The sequence below is a fragment of the Anguilla rostrata genome, chromosome 8, assembly GCF_018555375.3.
Source record: "Anguilla rostrata isolate EN2019 chromosome 8, ASM1855537v3, whole genome shotgun sequence".
In the NCBI taxonomy this organism is placed as follows: Eukaryota; Metazoa; Chordata; class Actinopteri; order Anguilliformes; family Anguillidae; genus Anguilla; species Anguilla rostrata.
Window position 1 is genome coordinate 8,058,970 of NC_057940.1, and position 24,149 is coordinate 8,083,118.

The window sequence follows — 24,149 nt, forward strand, 5'->3', positions numbered from 1 at the left end:
GTTTGCCGTTTACAGCTGTATTTTTATGGAAATATGGTCAGGGTGGTGGGGGGCCAGAGCCTATCCCAGCATGCATTTGGGCAAGAGGCAGGAATACACAGGTCGGCAATCCATTGCAGTGTGACAGGCCAAATAAAGAAGGGATTTCGAACAGCATTAGCAGGCATTTCTGTATGAGTGCAGGAGTGTGGGTCAGCTACCTGCAGCAGGGTGCATGGCCTGGAGGTGACTTACTGGAGTATGCTGTGGCATCCATCCTGCCCACATTGATAACGGACCCCGAGCTCTTGAGCTCCGCCCCAATATCATGCCACACTGGCTCCAGCTTCTTGCAATACCCGCACCACGGGGCGTAGAACTGCAACACAGCCATTCACACGAGAGACAGCGTCAGCTACCTCTAACCCAGGAGGATGTGAGATCACGTGTATGCGATTAGAATGTTCTTAACTGAACATTCTAATGCTGATGTAACAATCACTGATTGAAAGCAATGGAGTTCTAGAACACACTGACTAAGAATTTTGAGCTAAAACATTCCAAAAAAAAAAAAACCCTACTCTTCGGAGGGTTGCGGTGCTCAATGATGTCATTTCCTGTCTGCCTTTCCATGCTTGGATTCATCACTTCTTCCATCACACTATAGCCCATCTGTCAGTTTGTGTGAATGCATGTCAATGGGTACTTGTCTGCTAGACTTGCCATAACTCCATTTCCAAATCAATTAAGTTACATTTTCCATCTGCTGGCCATTTTGTACATCTATCAGTGTCCAGTGTCCACATGTCTGTCTGAGCACAACATGCATCAGTTCCAGGACTGGCTGATGGGCAGCATAGCCAGGAAAAACACTCAAGAGTTTTCCCCAGACCACTAGCGTATGTGGTCCTGGTGACAGTGAAAGTCTTAAATTACTTACTTTCACCAGCCACGCGTCATTCATCCTACCATCTTTAAACCTGCAACACAACAATATGAAGAACGATATGATTAGCACAACAAACAGGTGAGCAATTGCAGACAAGTCATGTGCATGTATGCACAGAATTGTAACAGCTTGGAGTTTGGCCCTTTGAAAAGCAAACAATATATTAAACAACAAAAATGTTTCTGAGACACAGTGACAGGGGTGACATTTTACCCACCATGTGGATGACTGTAATGCAGCTTCAATAAGCATGCTGTATGAATGCATCTCATACACGATCTTTAAGCTAAAATCATAACCTTGAATCTGGCTAGATGCGTTAACATTCGCAGCAGGCGATGTGCACTACTGAAGCCGAAGAACAGCTACAAATGTCAGCTACAAATAAGCGCTGAAAAACGACAACAAAATTCTAACATGACGACCTAGCATCAGCTAGGTAACCTTGTGTAAAACTGAACGAAGCCCTTCTGCCTGAGGGTTGAAGGCTGTACCAAACTCATCTCGGAGCGCATCCGTCCATTCAGCTATTGTGTTCCCGATACTTTTCTCTCCGACGTCATTGTATTGATGCCATGTTTTTGCATGCATATGCAATACAAGCGATGAAAATTGAACACCTAAATAAACCATTTCAAAGCGCCCTTTTAAATTAGACCACTTACTTGTCATCGAGGTCTTCCACATAGGCTAACGACGCTGCTATATTAAATAAAACCACTGTAAACAGAAAAAAACATAAACAAACTCAGTCAAATCAAAAGTTATTAGCGAATAGCTAAGCTAAATTGCACCTATTAGGAGAGGGAGATTGCGTCCTGCAATTAGCAAGATAGCTAACTGGATGGACATACTGTAACGTTAGCCAGCTAGTTTGATGATACACTTCGAAAGAAAACAAAACAGCATGTTTACATTGCAGCGCAGTTGTGCTTTATGAAGTTACATTACCTGCACAAGTCAAGGCAGCTTTTTCTTTTGCCATCTTTCCGAATGAAAACAATGTGAACAGGAAGCCAAACGAAGTGACGTTTTTCCGAGCATGCGCCCAAGCAAGCGCAAGGCGCGCCTCAACGAATATGAATTCTACACAAGTGGCGCGCAGATAACGGTCTTGATTGCATTTTGAATGAGAGATGAAAGATAGATTCCAGTGGGTTCGTTTATGAGCTTATTTTCTGTGATACCAAAACCTTATAGGTGTCCTTGAGATGAAAAGCTCTGGAAAAGTCAGGGTACAGGACTGGTCTCCACATTCAGAAAGACACAACAGGAAATAATAATCATGCCAAAACCAGTTATGCCCCAATATAGCAGAACAACACGATTTAAATATGTCAACTTGTATAGTCATAGTTCCACACTAATGAATTTATGGCATATGGTTCTAATAATAAATACGGATATTTTGAGAAATTTTAACCATGCATTTCCTTATTATATAGGCTACAGTATGGGTTCCACAAGTAACAGTGATTACACATTTGAGTGTAGTACTAAACCAAACTTAAGCGCAGTACTAAACTAAAACAAAGTAAAATAAGTAAAACACTCCCAAAGTGATATTAATAGTGTGAGCACATGCAGCTCGATGATGGCTGTTGAAAAAAAAGAGCTGAATATCAGTGTCATTTAAACTCTTTATTGAAAGACAAATTACATTGACATGAAGCTTTCATCACACAGACGTGGCAGATGATCTCATTTATTCAGCTAGGCACATCGAAAAATCTAATAGAATTTATTGTTGCAATATAAAATGAAATATGCTGGGCCTGAAAAATGAAAAAAGACATTGGGAGACACGATGATGGCAAAATGTATGGACCATTTCAATAAATACATTTTAGAGAATTGCCATCATAACTCATTATGAGGAGCAACTGTACAGAATCATTGACTTTATCTTACTTTACAGTTCATTTATTAGGTTAATTTTGGCAGTTCATCGTGGTGCATAGAGAAACCTGTCCAAAGTACTTCAGCTAAATTTCCTAGAAGATGCAGTTAAATACAATGTCAAACATCAAACATAAATTTACGCACATAACAACATACTTTGTGTCCAGATCTTATACATTACAGTAGGCCTGCAATGACCTAAATCGCTGGGAAAGGTGAAACAGACATGTATGCATCACTGAGTGAGTTATTTAATTCCCTTTTTTGGAATTACTTTTCAAAAAAATCGAAGTCAGTGTTCTAGAACCCCATTGCTTTCAGTTACCAGCAGTGTTTGTTATATCAGTGATAGAATGTTCAGTTAGGAAAGTTCTAGTCACATATTTGTGATGTCACACCTTAGCGGGTTAGACTGCGACTCACCATCAAGACAAGGCTCTTCTTTTACTACGCCACCTAAACGTACTTGCACCCGTTCTCTCAGTTCCCGGCGAGCAGGAAAGCTTTCCCGTCGCACTGCGCGCCCCCGTCTGGGACGTCTTCGTCCCCCACCGCGGCGGCGGCCGCGTTGAAGGCGGGGTTGGGCGTCCCCCTCGGCTGCTCCCCCTCCCGGAGGACCTCCACGGAGGCGCGTCGCGTGACGGGGAGGGAGCCGTCGACCTCGCTCTCCACCCAGCAGGACTCGGTGTCCGAGGCGGACGAGAGGCGCGACTTGCCCCAGCGGCCCGTGGCGCGGGCCCCGACCCCCAGGGAGCTCTGGCTGGTGATGGTGGCGCGGCGGGAGGAGGAGGAGGAGGCGGCGCCGCTGAAGGAGGTGAAGGAGGAGCGCAGGTCCTTGTCCCGCACCCGCAGCACGGGCCGGAGGAGGGGCACGTAGCGGGCGATGGCCGCCCGGTACTTGGGGTGGGTGATGGCGTAGATGATGGGGTTGTGGATGGCCGAGGCCTTGGCGATCACGGCCGGGACGGAGTTCATGTAGGGCGTCAGCAGGTGGGAGTAGCCCGCCGTGGCGGTGAGGGCCACCACCGAGTAGGGCGACCAGGAGACCACGAAGAGCAGGATGACCAGCAGGGCCACCTTGGCCATCTTCCACTCGCCCTGGACGCGCTCGTAGGCCTTCTGCATCTCCCCGGAGCCCAGCTCCCGCACCTCCCTCTGGGCCGTCCGGACGGCCCGGAACATGGCCAGGTAGCAGGCGGCGATGGCCCCCAGCGGGACGAAGAAGACAAAGGTGAAGAGGAGGACGGTGTAGGCGCGCACCGAGGGGGTGAAGCTCATGTAGTCCCAGCTGCAGGACGTCTGCAGCCCCTCGGGCACGTAGGCGCTCCACCCGAAAAAGGGCGGCAGGCTCCACCCCAGGGAGTACGCCCACAGGCCCCCCAGCACGAGCCCCACCCGCCGGCGGGTGACCCCGCCCAGGAAGGCCAGGGGTCGGGTGATGGCGAGGCAGCGGTCGGCGGCGATGGCGGCGAGGGTCACCATGGAGCAGATGCCGAAGAGGGCGCCGCAGAAGGCGTAGAGCTCGCAGGCGCGCTCCCCGAACGCCCAGCGGCGGCGCAGGCTGGCGGCGAAGAAGACCGGCGACTGCGTCAGCGACATGAGGAAGTCGGCCGCCGCCAGGTTCACCACGAACATGTTCCCCGGCGTGCGCAGCGCCCGGCTCCGGCAGAACGCGTAGATCACCAGGGCGTTGCCCAGCACCCCCGTCACGCCCACGGCCAGGATGACCGCGCCGATGATGTAGTGGGCGTGGTCCGGGACGTCCGCGGCGGGAAAGTGGGGCGGGTCGGGGAGCTGAGGGTAGGGGGGGACGGCAATGGTCGGGTGGTGGTAATGGCGGTCCGGCAGCCGGTAGTTCCTGGCGAACGAGGGTTCCCTAAATGTCCCGTTGCAGTCGTGGTGGCCCGGGCGGCAGCCGACGCCCATTCTGGCAGAGTGGTAATTCATGGCACCGCTTTTTCAGGGTCGAAGTGTGTTGATGATTACGAAGGTTCCTTTTTTTAACTTGTGAGGCGGCGCACGTTGTAGAAATATAGAAGCAGCGAACGCTGGTTCTTGTGCACGCTGAGCTTTTCAAATGAGTGACCGAAGCAGGACCAGACAGGTTTTCCAATGTGTTCTTCTTCGTCAGCACTGCAGAGTTTGCCTTCTCCACACCAACTGCCCACAGCTCCCAAAGCGTCCGCTCTTTATATACTGATCAATGCCGTGACGCCAAAATTATCGGCTGTTCCTTTGGCTGGTCTGGTTTATGCTTCCGCGCGGTGATCAGGTTGATGTCCGTGTCATAACAGTGCCATTGACCCAATAAGAGAGTGGAACCAGTCCGAACACAGATCGATGACCCCGTTTGCACAAAGGGAAGGTCTTGCTCGACAAAAGCTCAAATTCTGGAACGAAGCACCTTGAGAGAAATTTCTTCCAGGAATGTGGGTTGTTTTACAATTCTTGCTGACCTTAAATGGTTTCCCCGTATACGGGCAATCACTGCCTAGGAAATATAGGCCAGGAGAAGAGCAGACAGGCGTAAACAGGAAAAGCTTATCTGCTGATGCTGGCCCAGTTAGCCGTTGATAAAAGTGCACTTTTTCGGCCTAAAAAAAAAAAATGACCTGAAAATGGATTGTCTGAGTGACCGTACAGTGCCGATCAATAACAGCAACGCGTGGCGCAAATGTAGGGCGCGATGTTTGTTCCCGCGGGAGTGAGAAGAAAAAAAAAAAAAGCATTCCCACCTAGTGTGTGGTGCCTACTGACCTGGATACTGATGCAGCCCCGTTCCACCTACAGGAAGTACCGAGCGTCGCAGAGTCACCGACAACAGGAAGTCATCCCGGTACAGCCGACCTCTCCGCCTGACCCAGAGCTGAAGCCTTGTTAGTCATCATCTTCTAAGGTTCTGATACTTTTATACATGTATTCATTTATGACTCAAGAGGTCAAATGATTTCACAGCTGGGCAGTAGGTACAGTAATTATCAGGATATGAAATGATCTTCATTTTGATGACTTGTTTTTAAACAATTCAGTTACAAGTCATCCGTTTGTCATAATTCCAGTCGGGAATGACTGGATAAAGAGCACCTTCACTTAGCTTAGCTTAGCTTAGCTTGAGCATTGAGTTTGTTACAGATTTATATGCGTATTTACATAAATATTGGTTTAAATGAAATAATAAAGACAATATATGGTGAATAATTGAGAGAATAAATATCCATGAATGGGATATAATCATATAACACCAATGAACAACATATACTGTATCATAGTCCTTTTAAGCCTGGTTTATTGATGTTGGCTTAGGAGAGAAAATTATCTTTGCCATCCTCTATCTAAATTTAGGTACTCTGTATCATCAACCAGATAGAAGCAGACCATTTATAGCACAATGGATAAAGATCATTTAATATTGATTTTGCTGGTGTGACGATGTGTTTGTCATATCTTGTTGCAAGAGGGAGCTGATTTTCCCAAATAAATTTAGAGCAGACAACTGTTGTATTACAACAGTGCTTTAGTCATTCAAGGAAAAAACAGAAAATATCAGAAATGTTTTTAATTAACAAAAAAAGGTCATTACTATCCTGTTAGCAGATCAGCATTTTCAAAAAAGAATAGAACTACTGTTGTTTTGTGAACTTCAGAGCAGTAAGTGACCAATTTTAGCCACAGGGGGCAGTGTTTCACATATAATTGGTTAAAAGGCCCTTTGAACTAAACCATGGCAAAAAGCGAAAATGGTCTTAAAAGTGATATAGATGTTTTCATCAACATGCACATTAAGATTTCCTGGCAATATGCATATTAAATTCACTTTGACCTTAATGAAAAGGACTGTCACCCTGAAACTTGAAAATAATAAGTTGAAAAAGACTGAAAGAGAACCTAGAAGCACATTCAATCATTTTAATGTCTTTTTTTATTAGAAATATTTTAATATACACATTACATGCTATTCATTGATCAAAGCATTCCGTGGTTTTATTAGGCTTTATATAAATAACACTGTTTCAACATTTATCAATGTTCTTCTGAAAACTGATTATCAAGTAGGATTGTGGGTAATTTTAATTTCGATGTTTCTTCCACTGCAGAATTCATCAAATGTTGCCTTTGCACGGCAGAAAGTACAATGCAGATGAAGATGCGGGATTCAGTGATAAACAAACCATTTGAAGCTAATCTTGTTAAGACTGTGCCTAAAAAAATAAATTATCTTTTTTCTATTTTACATATTTTATTAAATTAACATCTTAGTATAAAAGCACATCTTATTTGTCCTCTGTCTTTAATTCTAATTATGATAAACGACTGTGGTCAATGATAACACACATTAATCTGTAGCCGAGAAGTCAGGACTGTCTGTGTTGCACAAGTAGCTAGCAAACACAGACACCGCAGGCTGCAGAGTTCATTACACAGACTCATTCAGACTCCTACAGATCAAAATAAACTCGTCAAAAATCAGAATGTCAAACAATCCATTCTCAGCCTGCGTACCCAGACTGTTTGTCCATTTTACCTCCTTTCAATACAAGCCATGCAACTGACAATTAGCAGTTACACCGAAAGATTGGCAAAATGTTTTACTTGAAGCATATCTTACACATCCGCACGCACATATCACATGATATGCACTGTATTTAGCTTGCTTGCAAGTTAACTGATTTTAAAAAGAAAGAGAATAAATCAAATACTCTCCTAGACTGTTAAAGGTTATTTTCTCACAGATAAAAAAATTTCAAATTAAAATTTTTCACATGACTTAATAGTCAACCTAGCCCATCTGTTGTTAAGCCAGAGAGACGAGATCACAGTGAGGGAACAGATACTCCAGGTAAAGGAAGGGCTACACAGCTGAATGCACCTGAATGCACCTACTGTATACGACAGGTACTACAGCTGAAGAAGACACAGTCTGCCTGAAGGGGGCGCTGGGCACTGCACTCCACTCAAAGCATAAACAGACCAACGGAAGCTGGCACAACCTTTAGTCATACAGGGCGGGTTGACTGAGCATGCATGCTCTTTTACAGTAACACTCTGTGAATGCCCCCCCCCCCCACAGTTAGCCGCTGTCTTTGGATTGTGGGAGTACTTGGCGGAAACGCTGACACAGGGAAAATATGCAAACTCAACACAGAAAGTGCCACTGCACCATCGTGCCACCCAATATCTACACATCAGGCTGCATTAATAAAGCAAATATAAGGCAAACGATTGGCCATCAAATCCTTTCAGCTGTTACAATGTCATCCTGTGTATGGTTTTAGTAAGATCTACACTGAACGAATCTGGATATTCAAGATGTTAGATGACCTTACATATATGCTCTTTTCATCTCCAGAGTAACGTGAACAGATTGTTTTCCAGTTGTCTAAACAACAGGTGTGTGCTCTCTGTGGATAAAGTAGATAAAGAATGAGGACAGTTTTGACATGCCCTTCCATAGCAAAGCCGCTGTCCCCTAAAAAAAGCCAGTGGCTTGTAGATCTGTGGTGGGATACGCAGGACTCCAGCTCCCACTGCATTCTCAACAATGACTTCACACTGAGAACAGCTTTCATAAGAGAACAAAATCCATCCCGGGATTCTGAGGGCGAGGCTGTGCTATTCGTGGCTTTTAAAACAAAGCTTCCACGTTCTTTATATTATTATTTGGATTTTTGTTTCTGCATGTGTGCGATCACCTAACAGGGTACGGTCCAGGAACAGGGATTCACAGACAGTTCATGTCTTTGGGGACCAGCAGCCCAATGGAAACCAGCTGGGGAAGCTGTTTTCGTGTTAGCCTTTGGGGTACTGGGGATCCTGGAGGGGTCAATTCTGATTAGCCAAGGGTTCTGTGGAGCCCAGTCGTGCTCCCCATCCCAATACGGGACATTCAGCCCCTGGGTATGAAGATAAGGGTGCAAGGCACATTGGTGGTGTTAAATATGAGAGGACAGCTTCTCGTTGCCCAGGTCTATTTAAGCATATGACCCTGTTTGGGTACAGAACACTGAGATCAGATCTTTTCTGGAAAAGACCAAAAATCCAAACCAGCTGTGTTGGTTTTCTTTAAGGTCCAACTTCCCAACTTCCTAATCCCCAGTCCAATTCTTCCTCAAGGGAGGACCCTGAAGCACCAAGCAATACGGGACAGCGACCCCACCCTTTTCAAAAACAGGCGGAGGTGACATCGCTGCCAAAAGCTCATTCTGCAACACACTCCACGATACACTCCACATCGGGATCTCCGCAGTCAGGCAGATAAGCTGTGCAGCCGGACTAAAATCTGCGCGGCCTGACCAGCACCAATGCAGCTGAGCCTGAGTGTGCGCAGCTGGACGGGCGTCTGCGCAGCACCTCACTCCAGGATGTCAGTCTCGAAGGGCACCAGGTGGTAGTAGGACAGATTAGTGAGGTACGCCTCCGGGTCGTCATCGCCATTATCCGGCTCGTCCCTCACAAACTCCTCGCTGTTCTCAAACCTGCACCATAAAAATAAAACAAAAAAGTATTAAAAAATGAGCAAATTAAATCTTAAATAATTGTCATGAACTGTTCTAACATTCTCAAGTCCGTTATTATAAATAGGAAGTAGTAAATAAACAACAGCTTCATAAACGACCTGCATTTCAACTTCGACACACCTTTTTTAAATTTTTCTGAACAAAACATTCCTTAACAAGCAAACATTGGCCAAATTCACCACTGAAATTCCTTAAGCATGTGCTCTGTTATGGAGGTATGAGCTCTCAATATGAAGATGCATGGCCTTTGTTTTCAGTCTTCTCCTTCTGCCATTCTTGACATTTTTCTCCCCTGACATCACAGGAATGCATTTCCTCGCTCTGGTTTCCCCTCCCCTGCTCTTTTCCCTGGGAAGGAAGTGACACGCTGAGCCACTTCCTGTGAGGAGGGGCCCCCGAGAGGAAGTCCCACTTCAGAATCCCAGTCGCACGGTCTTCACCGTCCTCTCTCCCATACTCTCAGGACTCGGACCGCCTGTCTGGACGACCAGCCCGAACTCTCAGTGTGGTCATAATGAGGTCACGTTTAGGAAGAACGATTTATTCGTCCTTTTTCGGTTCCATTGCCATTTCCTTGCGTGACACTCACGGTCAGCGTTGTTTCAGTTTTGCAAAGCCGGCTTAATCCAGTCTGTCTCGCGAATGCAATGCGTGTGGGGATCGATACTTTCACCAGAGGACGCCGTGGTTCAACTTTATGTGCTGTGCTGTCAGAATCCATCAATACCCCCATGCCCGTTTGTTGCTACACTGACCCAAAGCGCAAAGTCCATCCGTACAGCCATATCAGAATGGGTGGGTTAATCAGTGCATAAGTGAACGACTAAAGGGGGGATGAATTGAACTGACGACAGCGAAACTGGAAAACCAGCCAATAGATGAATAAGGCATTCAGACAGAGGGAGGGAATAACAAACAAACGAAACAAAATCAAACAAGTGATAGACGACGACTTACGGGTGTTCAGCGGAATCCGTGGAAGGGGGCCTCTCCTTGCTGTGGGGGAGGCCCTCGTCAAAAACAATGGTCTCGGTGTTGGCCAGGCAGAAGCCATTGGACCTCATGATTTCTGTGGGGTCAAACACGGTCAGTTGGCCGGACCGCAAAGCATTGACTTGATGCCAGTTTTCCAGCTAGGAATTTTGAATAGCAAAATTAAGATACTATACACAGTTATTTATAGTCTAGGTGCCCCAAAAGGTGCTATTGCACCTGTGTTATGGCAAATTATAATGGGTTGTTTCAATCTTGGGTTCTGATTGGCTGAGACCACTTCCTACAATGATTGGAAAACCGATCTGAACCATTAATCAAAAAGAATCACTTACAAATATTCCAAAATGAGTAATACTGAGTCATCAATTCATTGTTTCTATATGTTGTAACCGTTTTATAAGAGCAATACGGCACTCGAGGTCGTGCTGTATCCTGAATACAGTCATGGCTAAAAGGGGTTGCCGGTACTCCACTTCCCATCCTGCCTAGCAACACCGCTGTGGCTGTGACTATTCACCATACAGCGCGGCCTGAAGTGCCACATTGTTTAATTAAACAGCAAATGGAGCATAAGGGAGAATGCATACCTGATATCTTGACCGGACTCTGAAAACAGGGCTGGATCTTGTGGACATTGTCGTTCTTCAGCACCTGGTCTAAAGGTGACCTCTCGAAGAACGTCAGCACCACTTCTGACCTGGAATACTGCAGAACAAGAGTTTATTCGGCATTGACCTGTAGTTACGATGAGCTTACAGTACCTGTCCTGTAAGATGACATCAGGGCGAACACTTAAAGGGGAATTTCACTTTATAACACTTCTGGGGTCATTTTCACACCTGCCCAGGCTTTGTGTGCACCCCAGACAGGTTGCTTGCTTCAATATTTGGATATTTAGATATACCCGTGTAAGCATACCCCCCCCCGACCGCATCCAATAGAAGCCCATTCAACATCACACTCCACGTTAGACTCATAAAATGGCATAGCGTGTGAGTATTTCAGTGAAAATGTGTGTGAATAAATATTCCAGTGTGTGTGTGTGTGTGCGCGCGGACGTGCTTGTGTGTGTGTGTGTGTGTGCGCAGACGTGCTTGTGTGTCTTTGTGTACACGTGTGTGCACATGTGTGCTTTTGTCTGTGTGCGTGCGTGTGCATGTGTGTGAGACCAACCTTCCATGGCATGTTGATGGCATTCTTCAGCAGTCTCTCCACCTCATTCAGTCTGGCCTCAATGTCGTTGGCTTCTTTGATTTTCACGAGCCCTGGAGAACACCGCAAACACACACACACACACACACACGCCATTAACATCACACTTTACAATGCGCCATTTCACACAGCTCTACCCACAGCTGCGTTTAAATCTACATTTTTGCACACCCGCTAACTGCTAATTACGAAACCCTGCCTGGTTGCCGGGTACATTCGGCAGTTTTAATATGCTGGAAGGCGGTTGTTTCTAAATCAAACTGCAACCAAGATCCTTGGGAGTGGAGCACAGTTTATTTAATCCAGCTTCCTGTCTGCACCCCAACTTGAAATTAACTTTACCACAGCCGGCATAAATCAGGGCCTTTAAATGTCCTCATTAATTGCCTGGCCGGCCCGGTCCCTCATTTTGACCCATTAAAATGCCAGCCTTCCCTTTTGCATCAAACGAGACGGCCTCGTACAAAAACACGAAGCTTGTCCGCTGCTTTCTCAGCGGTTGAATACACACGTGAAAGCCAAACTGTAAATCAGACCTCTGTCGTATCCGTGACGACGACGCCAGGGAAACGGTGAGTTCCAAAGTGAGTCTGGCCTTTAGCTCTTGAATTATCTGGCCCACCCTGTGACCTTTTGTTTTTCAGTCCCAGATAAGACAAAGGTTATCGCTAAAGGCCTAAACCGAAATCTGAAAATGAGAGGATGCCAGGGGAAAAAAAGAAGGAAAAACTGCAATTCAAGGGATAAAGGTGGATCGTTGCTAATTGAATCAACCATTCAGTTATGCCGGGTTCCTTGACCTTTATGGTCAAATAGGTCAAGATGCATTTTAAGAAGCACATGTTTATGCTGTGGCCCTCACCTGTTTGCTCAGCAAGAGCTCCCAGATAGCGCAGATTACTGACTTAGAGAACTGCATGCTGGGAGCTTGAGAGCAGCATAATTTTCCCAAAACATGGGATATGACAACCTTAGGTAATTATCACAACAGGAGAAAAAACACAGAACATATGACACACCTGACATAGAACACATACACAGTCAACCAACAACTAGCTTCCCCAAAATGTGTTTTCACCAAAAGAATATTGTGTCACATGACACATTATATTAGACAACACCATATTAGTCACCTATCCTCAGGGTGTTTGCTCAGTCAAATAAGAATGATGACAGTGATTATTATTATTAGGCACTAGTTTTGACATTTAATAGGCATAGTGTTATGAGCAGCATGAATGGGACTGTTTCCTTGCTCAGATCAGTTGGGTTTGAGACTTAAGGGTCACATGGTGCAGTTACAGATGTCAGCTTGAACTCAAGGCTCTGGCTGGAGCATAGTTGGTCTACAGCATCACAACTACAACAGCTGTTTATACTGGCCTCCATCTTCCATCAATTTACCCTGAGGGATTAGCAAAAAATTTTTTAAAAATGGCTAAAAGGAAAACTAGGGATGAAACAGCCTTGTGCCTTTCTGTGGTCTTCCTCACAGCCACAGTGATGTCTGATTCACTGCTTCCTGGACATCTCCCTTTCTGCTTCCTGTGTGCCGCGAGCACTTCCTGGATGCCAATACCCAGACTCACCACGGGCCCCCCAGAAACAAAAAAACACCAGGATGTACTGTGAACAGACCTTGGCCCAACAACCATGAACAGAGGAACGAAGTGAGCAGCGCACAACTGCACAGCTCTCAAAGCCGTGTCCTTCAAAGCCCTTTGCGCTACTGAGAACAGCTGGGTATTTCCGTCAGCAAACGTAAACGCCGCACAGACAGTAGACAGTGGAGTCACCACTAATGAGGAACTCTCAGTCCCAAACCATTCCAACACCGGGGTGCAAAGCACATCTCTGTTTCCCGTCAATCTGCGTCTCAGCTGAGAGGTAATGTTCCCAAAATAAAGACACTGGAGTGTTTGTCAGTGCTAATCGCCGGCAGGGCGTAACTTAGCGGTGACTGCACAGCCGTAGTGATGTCTGTAGCTACCGTTGTTAAGAATCCTGTACAAATCGTTTCCTCCGGGTTTGGAGACTCCTTGCGAAATGCCACAGCAGCACATCATGATGACGACTGTGTCCGTTCTCAACTGCGTCCGCAGGGTTCTGTACGGGGCATGGGCTGCTGATCTCATACGTTTGGTTCTGAAATCACATGGTTCCTAAATTTTACCGGCTATTCTTTACTGGCCTGACAACGCCGCCCTCTCAGACAGTTAACTATGACTGCGCATCTGAATCATCTTGCATTACCACAGCCATTACAACTGTACATAGCCTAGAATTCTGCCCAGCCTTACCACAGGGAAAGAATGAGTCATCTGCTAATAGCTCGTGTTCCATTCTTCCACCTTCCTGATGTCCAGTGAACATAAAAAAAACATTTAGAGGTGATGAATGGCTTAATAAAGCAAGCTCATATTCAGAATCGGCTAGCACAGCTACAGTCTTATATCTGACTATTCTATGAATGGACACAGGCGTAGCTGGTCCAGGCTCAATTCTTTGGGAGCCATGTGTTTCCACATCACTGGAAACTGACGCATGGAATTACTGGTTGAGCCTTTGAAGGAGAGTAGTTTTTTTTATTTTTATGTTTTTTATAAATTCTAAGTCAGTGTTCTAGAACTCCATTGCTTTCAGTTACCAGTAGTGATTGCGACATCAGCGTTAGAATGTTCAGTAAGGAACATTCTAATCACATATTTGTGATCTTACACCTTAAAGGGATAAGACAAGGAGGTTACCCTTTGTATGACAATGAGTGCAAAGGAGAGATACAGCTCCGGATTACGGAATACTCAGGATTAAAAGCAGTGTGCCGACTGTGAATGTGATTGTGATACACACAGTAGGACATGTGGATTCACAAGCGCACAGCAACAGCTGCAGCAACAGCAACAGATGCCACACTTGTGCAACTGCGACAGCCCTAATGGCTGAATGAGTTCAGAATCATACCGCCAGTGTCACGCAACGCCAAGCACACAATGGCTCGGACAAAGCCGGAGGGAGAGAGGAAGCAGGCGACCGCCTTTATCTGCTCAGAGATCAGTGGCCATTCTGAGACAGCATGCACAGGAAGACAGCGCACTTTTCCTGAAGACGGGTGTGGACAGATGGACTTCTGTCCGACCGGCTGTTTCCACCTGCGTCGCACGTCAGACGCGAGGCAACGGCCATGTCCGAAGCAGCACACTTGCCTACTATTGAGTACACATGTTGAGTACGCTGGACGAGAAAGTTGTTAAGTGGTGGAAATTCTCTCTGAGTGTAGTGTACTTAAAATCCCCAGATCATATACTTATTTCCAGGCTTTCACTGGTGTATATTTGGAAGCACACTTTTCAGGAAGGGAGACCATGCTTCTTAGGAAGAGGTCCCATAAATCGGAGAGGAAGAGGCGGGGCCTTCATACTACAAGGGCGGGATGTCTTATGGCACTGCAGGCGTACCATTGGAAAACAGTATGGAGGATATTTTTCACATACTGCCCAATATGCGCTAAAAAATATGCACTGCACAGTAAACAGTATGTTTAGGAGACGGAACATATTTTGAGGACGCAGAGGCTGTTTCAGACACAGCCCAAGCCAGGAGCAGGCTTGTAGTAAGTGCAGTACCTACTTGACAAGAAGAAAGTACGCCTGCCATTTTATGTAATGTTGAGTAAATGGGAACATCTCCAACATCCTCTCAGAGGTAAATCAGAAACGATTCCTCTCTCTTTGACTGTTAAGATCTTTTCACTATTGATCATGTCCTCATTTGGGTGAACATCATTCTAGAAGACAGGGGGAGGAAGCAAAGCCCATTCACGAGAGTATTGTCATACACACTGCAGTCCATTCACAAAGATATATCCAGTGTTCTGATTATAAAAGAAGGGCAGCTTTCTATATACACAGAAGCAATCAGGGCTCACCAATCAATTCGGGTGTGACTACACTGAACTAAATTACTCACAGATGGCTGTATCCAGGGCTATGTGAACATAGACTTCATTTCACGTGTGATAAATCTGTTCTGTTGCAGTTGTGTGATTCAAATAGACAATCCATCCCAACAGCCTCCAGGTCAAACATTCAGTTCAAACTGCTGCACCAAACAACCTTCTCTAACGATATAAAACTGAAGGACAACAGGAGCTTTCGGCTGGTGTAGCAAATTACAATCTACAATATAGTCCTTTAGGAGATTCTCTTAGACAATGCTAACAAAAAACTGCTTTTCACATGGTAAACAATCACCATTAGAACTAGAGATAGGTACAGTTATGATCATATAAGTGCCACCATCCAGGTGTTCACCTCAATACCTGCAAGATAAAAGCAGAGAAGGGTTGGTTTGTTTGTTTTTTATAAAAATGTTATGCTTTATTCTTGAGGATGCTGAACGGAGTGGTGTGGTTGGAGGGTATGGCGTGATCATCGTCTGAAGCCAGGTAGGGCCGGTAGCATTGCACTCCAGAGACGCAACACTGTGTTTAAGAATAGCAGGGTACCAATCATAATGTAGCATTGGCCAAAAATTTGTAACAGGCTAACAGTGTTGTAGCCCAGGGAGATCCATAGTAGCCAGAGCACGACAGAGGCCACTGCTCCCCAGCGGGTTAGTCAACCACAATAATAACCATTGATCCTGGCAGGATAGGCACTGCCTAGCACGTCATCTCTCCTCATGCACACACTGTAGGCCATGGGTGCACAACTCCGGTCCTGAAGGGCCAGCCTGTGTGCTGGTTTTTGTTCCAACCAGTTACCTTAGTTCTAGTGTTGTGACGGCTCCATAAGCCACGCTGGCTCTCTCCTCTCTAGCCGGGCACAGTAAAACCTTTAGGATAAACTTGCAGTCTATACAAATGTCAGATGGATATCCATCCATCCATTATCGATACCCGCTTATCCCGGGCAGGTTCGCAGGTGGTGCTGGAGCCTACCCAGGCCGGATTCGAACCCAGGGCCTTCTTGCTGTGAGGTGACAGTGCTACCCACTGCACCACCATGCCGCCCTGTCAGACGGATATGATTGAGCTAATTATGGAGTTAAAAATCCTGAACCGGATCGACCCTTGTCATGGACTCCCCCATGGCCCATAGATGGACATTTCTCCTCACGTGCAGAACCATAGGCCGTACAGCTTTCTCTCAAGTGGCAGAATTCAGTGCAACACTGGCACAGCAGCACAATGGAGCCACTGTGCAGGGGAATGCTGGGATAAGCACTGCGTTCCACGTTCGAAAAAGCACGGGAGAGAACGCGGAGGGGAATTTTTTTTTTTTTTTTTTTTTTTCCTCCCGTGCAGACCCAAGGTCGGTCGACTTGGCGGCCGGCGTTCCGCGATCTCGGAAACGCGCGGACGCCGCTCTTCGGTTACTCCCCGACGCGAGCAACGTTAGCGATGAGCGCTTCCCTCGCACCAGACTTACGGAAGTCCTTTATCTCCAAGACACAGCCGTCACTTCCTTACGTGATCAAACGAGAGGCCCGTTAAACCAGCTGCGCAAATGAGTTTGTCGATGCCCTGATGGAAGGCCTACCTTGCCCATTATTGGATATCGGTTATTTTTGTAATGGGACTGGAAAGACAAAATATGTGTAACAGCAGTGAAAAATAAAGCGATTTTCTGTTTGTGGACTTGCATCTGTCAGCGGCTTTAAGATGGCATCTTGCATTTGCCGGTAAACGCTGTCTATTTAAAGGCCCAAGGTCTGTAGAAATGAGCTATTCAAACTGTCTGCCTTCCTTAGTCAACTCACTTTTCCATCTCTCGATTTACTTATCTCACTGCCTTATCAATCACTGGGGCTGCCGCAGTTCCACCAAACCAGTTCACCGATGCCCAAAGAGTCATCCACCAATCACGATCATTCTGGGTTCAGCCTGGCGGCAGCCCACGCCCCTCACGTGCACCTAGAGCCAATCTGCATTGCTCTGTGCTGTGAACGTTTCAGCTGAACCTAGTTCATATCTGCAACTAGTTTCATTAGCACACTGGGCTAACAAACCAAGGCTCCCCTTGAGCACCACTGCTTCAGCACCCTCTCAATGCCAACCCACCGTGTGCCAAACAAGCAGGAGATGTGGTCAGCAAGACACCGGCCTCTCCTCTGATAAGTACTACTTCTCTGACACCATTCTGTGTGCTCTGCAGTATGAAAAATAGCCACAGTCTCTCAAGTGAGAATACAGGAGGAGTGTATGTGTGTTAGTGCTCTCGGTCATCCCCCAAAACAATGTCTGTTGAATATTCTTTCCTTAAAAATTTAACCATTCAAAACATATTTGGAACATATAGCATTGTATTAACATGAGGAAATTCTGAGGCTGTAATAATTATGCACACGTTTACCAGGGCTGTGGTGCATGATGGTCCTGTGGCCCACAGCAGGCAAAGGCTGCGTGGATCAGGAGGAGAACAAGCCATTGTGATTGGCTGTTTAAACACTGGCGCCTCAGACTCAGTCATCTCTCTGAACACTGCTGGATCGCTAAGCGCAGGAGTGGACCTCAGGTCACAAGGCATCGTGGGATATCTGAGCGCCATTTCGCAGAAATTCTGCAAAACTACTGCGCCCTCCTGCCGAATCTTCTCCCCGAGCTACACGGAATCCAAAAGCTTTCCAAACATTGCTTTTTAGATGGTCCAGGGAGATGATCTCATAGATGGTTGGAGCTTTCAGCCAAAATGTTCGTTGGAGCTTTCATCCAAAATGTTTTATCTTTAGCTTTTGGTTAGCTTTTACATGCCACTTAACCATGAGGGAGTGCAGGAACAGAAATGACGCCGTGGCAACACAGCTTCAGCCACTCGTTCGCTGCCCATCATTAACCCTTTAAGGTGTGAGATCACAAACATGTGATTGGAATGTCCTTAACTGTATATTCTAAATACTGATGTAACAATCGCTACTGGTTACGGAAAGCAAAGGGAGTTCTAGAACACTAACTCAGAATTTTGTGGGGGGGAAAAAACTATTCAAAAAGCTACTCATCAAAGGGTTAATCTCAAATGCAATTAAAGAGGGATGCAGATTAAATATCGACCCCAGGCAGAGAAGGGCATTAGGGACTGCACTCATCAACGTCCTGTGAAACCCACTGATTCGGGTGTGGCGCATACTAAACTTGCCCATTAACCCGTCCTCCGAAGGCATTACAGTTTACCCACAGTCCAGTGCGGCAACAGGCGCGCGACAACAGACGAGCGCGAGACGCCCCAGTGTGGCACCGCTCTCTGCTGTCTCAGCTAATTCCACAGAAGCAACACAACATGATTTAATAGATAACCTCACATACAAAAAAACCACATCCTATACTGCTGAATAGGACATAATGCAGCAGAGAGCTATGACAACAGAGAGGGTAAGAAATCAGAGACGCCGAGAGTGCGGCCCTCCCCGCGCGCGTGTGGCGAACCAAATGGGGAATCTGTCACGTGAAAAGAGTACTGCAGTCGGCACCAGGTTCTGCTTAACGCAACGCAAGACGTCGCTTTTCATCTGACAAGCCGTTTACGCCTACAACGACCATTTGATTGGTCGGTCTCCGTTCAAGTAAATTAAGGACAGGCTCTTATCGGTCAGTTCTTTCCTTGTGACACTCTTCACAAAAAAAAGTGTGTCCTTGGGCTCAACGTGGACAGTGCCGTGTGACAGCAGAGAAGCTGACATAATGTGGAAGGAACCTTACACGAGGAAAGGAAAAGAGGTGAACAGTGTGACCAACGGTTTTGGTTTTTAAAAATATGGTTCCATGTCCCGGCAGACAAACTCCAAAACATTAAAGGGTTTGTACACTTAGCACACAGCATCATCAAATAGCATTATTTCAATAATGCAGTTGCTAATTTGTCCATTGAGAGATGGCAATACTGGACAGGAGAAGAATGTCGATACTACAGCATCCTGTTTTGCAGTGCTGCCCAACCCTGCTCCAGGAGCTCTACCATCCTTATATGTTTTCATTTAAACCCTAATTTGGCACACGTCATTCTACTAATTAGCAGCACAACAAGATGGCTAGCTGTTGAATGAGGTGTACTTTGTCCGGATCGGAGTGAAAGCCTGCAGGATGGTAGATCTCCAGGAACAGGGTTAGGCAGCCCTGCCATTTTGAAACCCACAATGTTCCCAAAGTTTTGGGGTACAAGTCTCGTTTGTGGGTGCCGTATCGTTGTGGTGAGGTGAGTCACTACCCTCATCACAGTTCACTAGTTTGAGATAAAAAGGCACAACATAAAGCAGAGGGCAGGGGTCATCCCTCCCTACAGTGCATTTTCCCAAAACCCTCCCCCTCCCAACATTACCTCAGCTGGAAGACAGCTGTCCCCCCCCCCACCCCCACCCCCACTCTACAGGGCAGTCTTGCCCGAGACACCGCAGCGAACTCCATCTTTCACCCCTGGGAGCCAAGAGCGTCTAAGCAAATGAGAAATGGAGTCCATTAGGACCAGTTCCTGCTGCCAGACTTTACTTAAAAACCATTTCTCCACGTACAGCATTACTCGACCTGCCTGTGTAACGACTGTGAAGACTGCAGAATTTGCACAAACGCGTGTGCATACCACAACTGGACGGCATCCTGAGAACCGGGCAGGACACCTGTAAATCACACACAGCCCTGATGATTGGTGCTTCAGACGGCACGGGGCTAATGGAGCAGTGTGGTACAGTGGTTAGGGAAGTGCACCCGTGTCCGTAGACAGCCAGGTTAAAATCGCAAGGTAGGGAGCGTTTATTTTCTTCAGCAACTGAACTAGTGTAGCAAACACCCAATAACGGCACACACAGTTGGCAAGTTATTTCATGTATTCTGTATAAGCTGCCCTACACGAGGATGCAAGTCAAAGAAAATGATGAACTGATAGGAATGTATATTCAAGAAAGGAGCCCAGTTGCGAGTTTTCCTCTCTCCTCGACCACAAAGCAGGTCACTTAGAAGTCCATTCGGAAGTGACTGATGATTTCTTTCTGACTATGTTCAGTAAGAACGCTGGAACTTAATTCATTTTGCTTACACTGTTAGAGTTATAACCACATATAAAAAGGTGCGTCTTTTTAAACTGCTTCTGAAATCGCTTGAATGTTAAAAAATGTTTGGGATAATAAATATTAATCTTATATCAAAGAGGCAAAGACTAACGGTTAGAAAGTTGACCGGCCGTTCTGAAGTTACGAGTACATGCACCAGGGGGCGACGTTCGAGCTTTCCCTTGGTATAATAGTCATGCGTATTGACAGTAATTTCGCTGTAACTGGACTCTTCAGAAGTACAGAATGACGAGTCCAGTGTTGAGTCAAATGTTGTCTGGTTCTGAGAAAGCAGTCAATTTTGTTGAGTAATCGGTTATTCCAAATGGCCAACTTGGCGGTTTGGTTTCGCGTATCAGACTAGCTTGCATTATTAACGGACGCGCATTTAGATCACACGCGCAGTACGTAAACAGAAGAGAAATACGCTGTGGGTGCAAAGACGACCCGTTGTCTGAACTGTCAAATTCCTTAAAAATTGTGATTTCAGTATAAAATCATTCGGGATTTCTACGTGACACTGACCTGTTGATATTCAATCTAAAAAAAGTTTATGTTTTTATTGTTACTTGTTTTTTGCTTGGTCTATTCACCAGAAATTAGGTTTAACGTGTATTTATTGTGTGGTCCCTTTATATGATAAAGCATAGTTGCGTTCTCTTTAGTTAAATACTTAGCAAACTGCAGCACAAGTGACATACAACAAAAGCGGTTTTTATGGTGTTTACGCACACAAATTCTACGGCATCCACTTTCGCACGTAAGCTAAGCCATTCCGTGTCAATGTTATTATGCGTTACAGCACACAGATACAAACCCACCATCTATGAGAGGCGACTGGGCGAGATTCCCTCTGTCCTCGGGGAAGGATTCCACGAGCCTCTTGAACAGTCTTCCTAAATCCGAATAACTCCGGTGGAGATACAGAATGTTTCTGTCCGACCACTCGGTCCTGATCTCAAAAAACTCCTCTTCCTCGCCCCGCTGGCTAATTATCAGCCGTCGGATCCCGTTAACCCAGCAATCTTTGACGAACATGTTAACAAGCGACGTGCCCTCGAACACGGCAGATGCCATTCCTCGAATCAGTCCAGCATTATTGGGTTGGGAGCCGGTGCGCCCCTGTCCACCGCGAACCAGTCCCGGATTTGGGATTTACAAGGCGTCGTTCAGGAGTCGGGCTCGCCGGAACCCAGTGGGATGTTCCCTTTCACTTATTTATGCAGCGTTCATCCTTCTTGTTAACTTGCACTGACGCAGACAGACGTTCTGAAACGCAGCAGAAGTTAAGCATCGACTTGGACTCGAGCGAGCACGCACACTCAAACGTGGCAGTGACAAGCACGGACGGAGAATGGGTAGGGCCAAGAAATGTAGTGAACTGCCAGTCCCCTTTTCGACGAAATCTCATAGGATGGGATGGGATGTTTCTCCGTAGTTTTTTTTTTTTTTTTTTTTTAACAGAGAAACGAGAAGTGGAATTCTACCGAGTGTATTTTTCGCGCTCCCCCAATACTTGTATATGCATTTCTAAACACATCGGTACATAAAAGAAAATGAAATCCGTTACCTAAACTTCCCATTTATAAATATTTTATGCAGCCTCAAATGTTTGGCCGTTCCACTCGAACTAACTTTCAACATTTCAACAAGTCATGTCACAAATGTAAAATGTGTAGCAGCGTCGGCCGTATAATTAAAAATGTAAGTAGGCTAATACATCCCATTGTTCTGTTAGTGATTAATGTAGCGTCTCTCTCTCTCTCTCTCTCTCTCTCTCAACGCAACTAGATGCTATGTGACGAATGGGCCAGGCTTTTAAAAGTGCTAGTTATTTTCTCCATTGGTTATTTTTCGTACAGCATTCAATTGCAGCAAAAAAGGTGTAAGAATGCCGTATAAAAAATTGTCACTGTATTGTGCAAAATAAATAAACTGAAATTCAACAACGGGAAAACCTGGGTATTTAATAAGGGTATTTAACGCTTTTAAATATCAGCTGCGGTGTCTGGATTTTTTTTAATTATTGGTGAAGTACGAAAAAATTGCTCAATGAATTGGGCCAGTGATTTGTTGACTACGAATGCAGAGTTAGGCAAGGCTGTGGCAAAGCTCATAATCCCGCCTATGATGGTTTAGAGGAAGTGAGTTCGCTTTGGCAAGCGCGTGGCTCCGGACAGCGCTAATAATAACTTTGAGGAAGTGCCTGGTCAGCAAGTTCAAGCGGCGCGCTCCCCACTTTGCGCATTTGTGTCGAATGCGCGTACTTTAAAAAAAATGTCATGACACATCTATTGGAAAACCAAACAAATGACATTCTGACTTGGACTGTCACGTGGACAACGAAGCTGAAAACAGACTGGGCGAAAACCGGGTGTGTCAACCATAAGTCAACCTCATATCACAATACCATATTTGTATGATTAGTTAATGCTAAGCCATGTGATGTGATGTCAGCTCCTGGACAGACCAGTATTGTCCCATTTTGCCTTGGGCCACATGCGGCCACTGACAGCGATGTCAGTAAAAAATGAACAGACACGCTTTCCACCGTGGCTAAATATGACACTTTCAGAGCCTGAAAAGGAAACAAAGAGTTCCCGCACTTTGTGGTGCAGTCGCCTCATAAAGATTCTCAAAGCTTTTTTTTTTTTTTTTTTGATGAATTACATGAATCAGGCTTTAAACAAATCTGTGTGTCACAATTTTAGAGAGGCAAATAGCCTCAGTGACTGGTCATACACAAATTTATACACCAGTTGTCGCCACTTTAGAAGAAAAGTAGAGACCTAGTCATATTAGAATGCAGGCCATTGCTTCATGAAAGTAATAAAAAGCACAGAAAGATTTGGCTACTCAAAAATTTTAAGGGAGTTTTTTTTATCTGCAAGTAAACTGAGTCAATTAATCTGGAATTCTCTAGTTAGTCTCTGTGTTTACAGGTTTTTGGGAAGGTTTTTTTTTTTTTTCAAAATACGAAATAAGTGCTTTAGAGCTGCATTTCTTTCAAGCACCAGTAGTGATTGTTACATCAGCATTAGAATGTTCGGTAAACAACATTCTAATCACATCTTTGTGGCTTTATGCCTTAAAAGGTTAAAATCCAATATTGCTTGAGATGAAACCTTTGGCACCGCCTTCACAGTTTCTATTGCTCAACAGTGACCCCTCCCCCCCTATGAGGTTACATTGATAATATTCATGTCCACACAGTAGAATGATAATACACACACACGGGTGACGGGTGACATGCGAAATGCCAGCAGACACCAGCTGGCCAGGATGTGGGGAGGTCTGATCGGACCTTTACATCGGCGGCCTCTCTGATAGCTCCCCATAACAGCATCCAATCCCTCACACTCTACCGGAGAAGACAGGGTGCTCCACTTTTCTCTGCGTAATGGCCCGTTGACAGTTACCACCCAGTAATGTCGCGTCAATGGCCCTCTCTCTCTCTGTTCATCATAGTAGCGAGGGGCAGCGCCGATGAGTTTACGGGAGAGCCGTAGCCTCTTTATGCGGTAATGCGCCAGACTGAGCCGCAATGGTCCGTGACTCTCATT

At 45.8% G+C, this 24,149-nt stretch overlaps 3 protein-coding genes across 4 annotated transcripts in view; all 3 read right to left on the reverse strand.

The window, feature by feature from the left end:
• The window catches only part of LOC135260715 (protein disulfide-isomerase TMX3-like), a 32,679-nt gene extending 30,664 nt beyond the window's left edge, over nucleotides 1–2,015 (reverse strand). The window contains exons 1-4 of one of the 2 annotated variants that reach the window (XM_064346175.1): nucleotides 1,880–2,015; nucleotides 1,594–1,648; nucleotides 920–959; nucleotides 235–358 (exon numbers count right to left, since the gene is read on the reverse strand). In XM_064346175.1, the coding sequence (XP_064202245.1) occupies nucleotides 235–358; nucleotides 920–959; nucleotides 1,594–1,648; nucleotides 1,880–1,913 (253 nt within the window). In that variant the 5' untranslated portion in view covers nucleotides 1,914–2,015. The remainder of the gene's footprint in view (nucleotides 1–234; nucleotides 359–919; nucleotides 960–1,593; nucleotides 1,649–1,879) is intronic. The other variant, XM_064346176.1, reaches the window with a different exon arrangement.
• Nucleotides 2,016–2,550: 535 nt separating this feature from the next.
• opn4.1 (opsin 4.1) lies at nucleotides 2,551–6,575 on the reverse strand. Its single transcript, XM_064346178.1, has one exon. The coding sequence runs from the start codon at nucleotides 4,775–4,777 to the stop codon at nucleotides 3,311–3,313; it is 1,467 nt and encodes a 488-aa protein (XP_064202248.1). The 5' UTR covers nucleotides 4,778–6,575; the 3' UTR covers nucleotides 2,551–3,310.
• Nucleotides 6,576–6,731: 156 nt separating this feature from the next.
• LOC135260718 (PX domain-containing protein 1-like) lies at nucleotides 6,732–21,944 on the reverse strand. Its single transcript, XM_064346179.1, has 5 exons — nucleotides 21,408–21,944; nucleotides 11,515–11,606; nucleotides 10,929–11,046; nucleotides 10,303–10,414; nucleotides 6,732–9,303 (listed from the first exon to the last, which is right to left on the reverse strand). The coding sequence occupies exons 1-5, from the start codon at nucleotides 21,661–21,663 to the stop codon at nucleotides 9,180–9,182; spliced, it is 702 nt and encodes a 233-aa protein (XP_064202249.1). The 5' UTR covers nucleotides 21,664–21,944; the 3' UTR covers nucleotides 6,732–9,179.
• Nucleotides 21,945–24,149: the final 2,205 nt, after the last annotated feature.

Coding starts and splice junctions, on each gene's coding strand:
- opn4.1 (XM_064346178.1), bottom strand. CDS start 4,777: ATGAATTACCACTCTGCCAGAATGGGCGTCGGCTGCCGCCCGGGCCAC.
- LOC135260718 (XM_064346179.1), bottom strand. CDS start 21,663: ATGGCATCTGCCGTGTTCGAGGGCACGTCGCTTGTTAACATGTTCGTC. Junction 11,607..21,407: donor CCAGTCGCCTCTCATAGATG/GTGGGTTTGTAT, acceptor GGTGTTCTCCAG/GGCTCGTGAAAATCAAAGAA. Junction 11,047..11,514: donor CCATCAACATGCCATGGAAG/GTTGGTCTCACA, acceptor CTTGTTCTGCAG/TATTCCAGGTCAGAAGTGGT.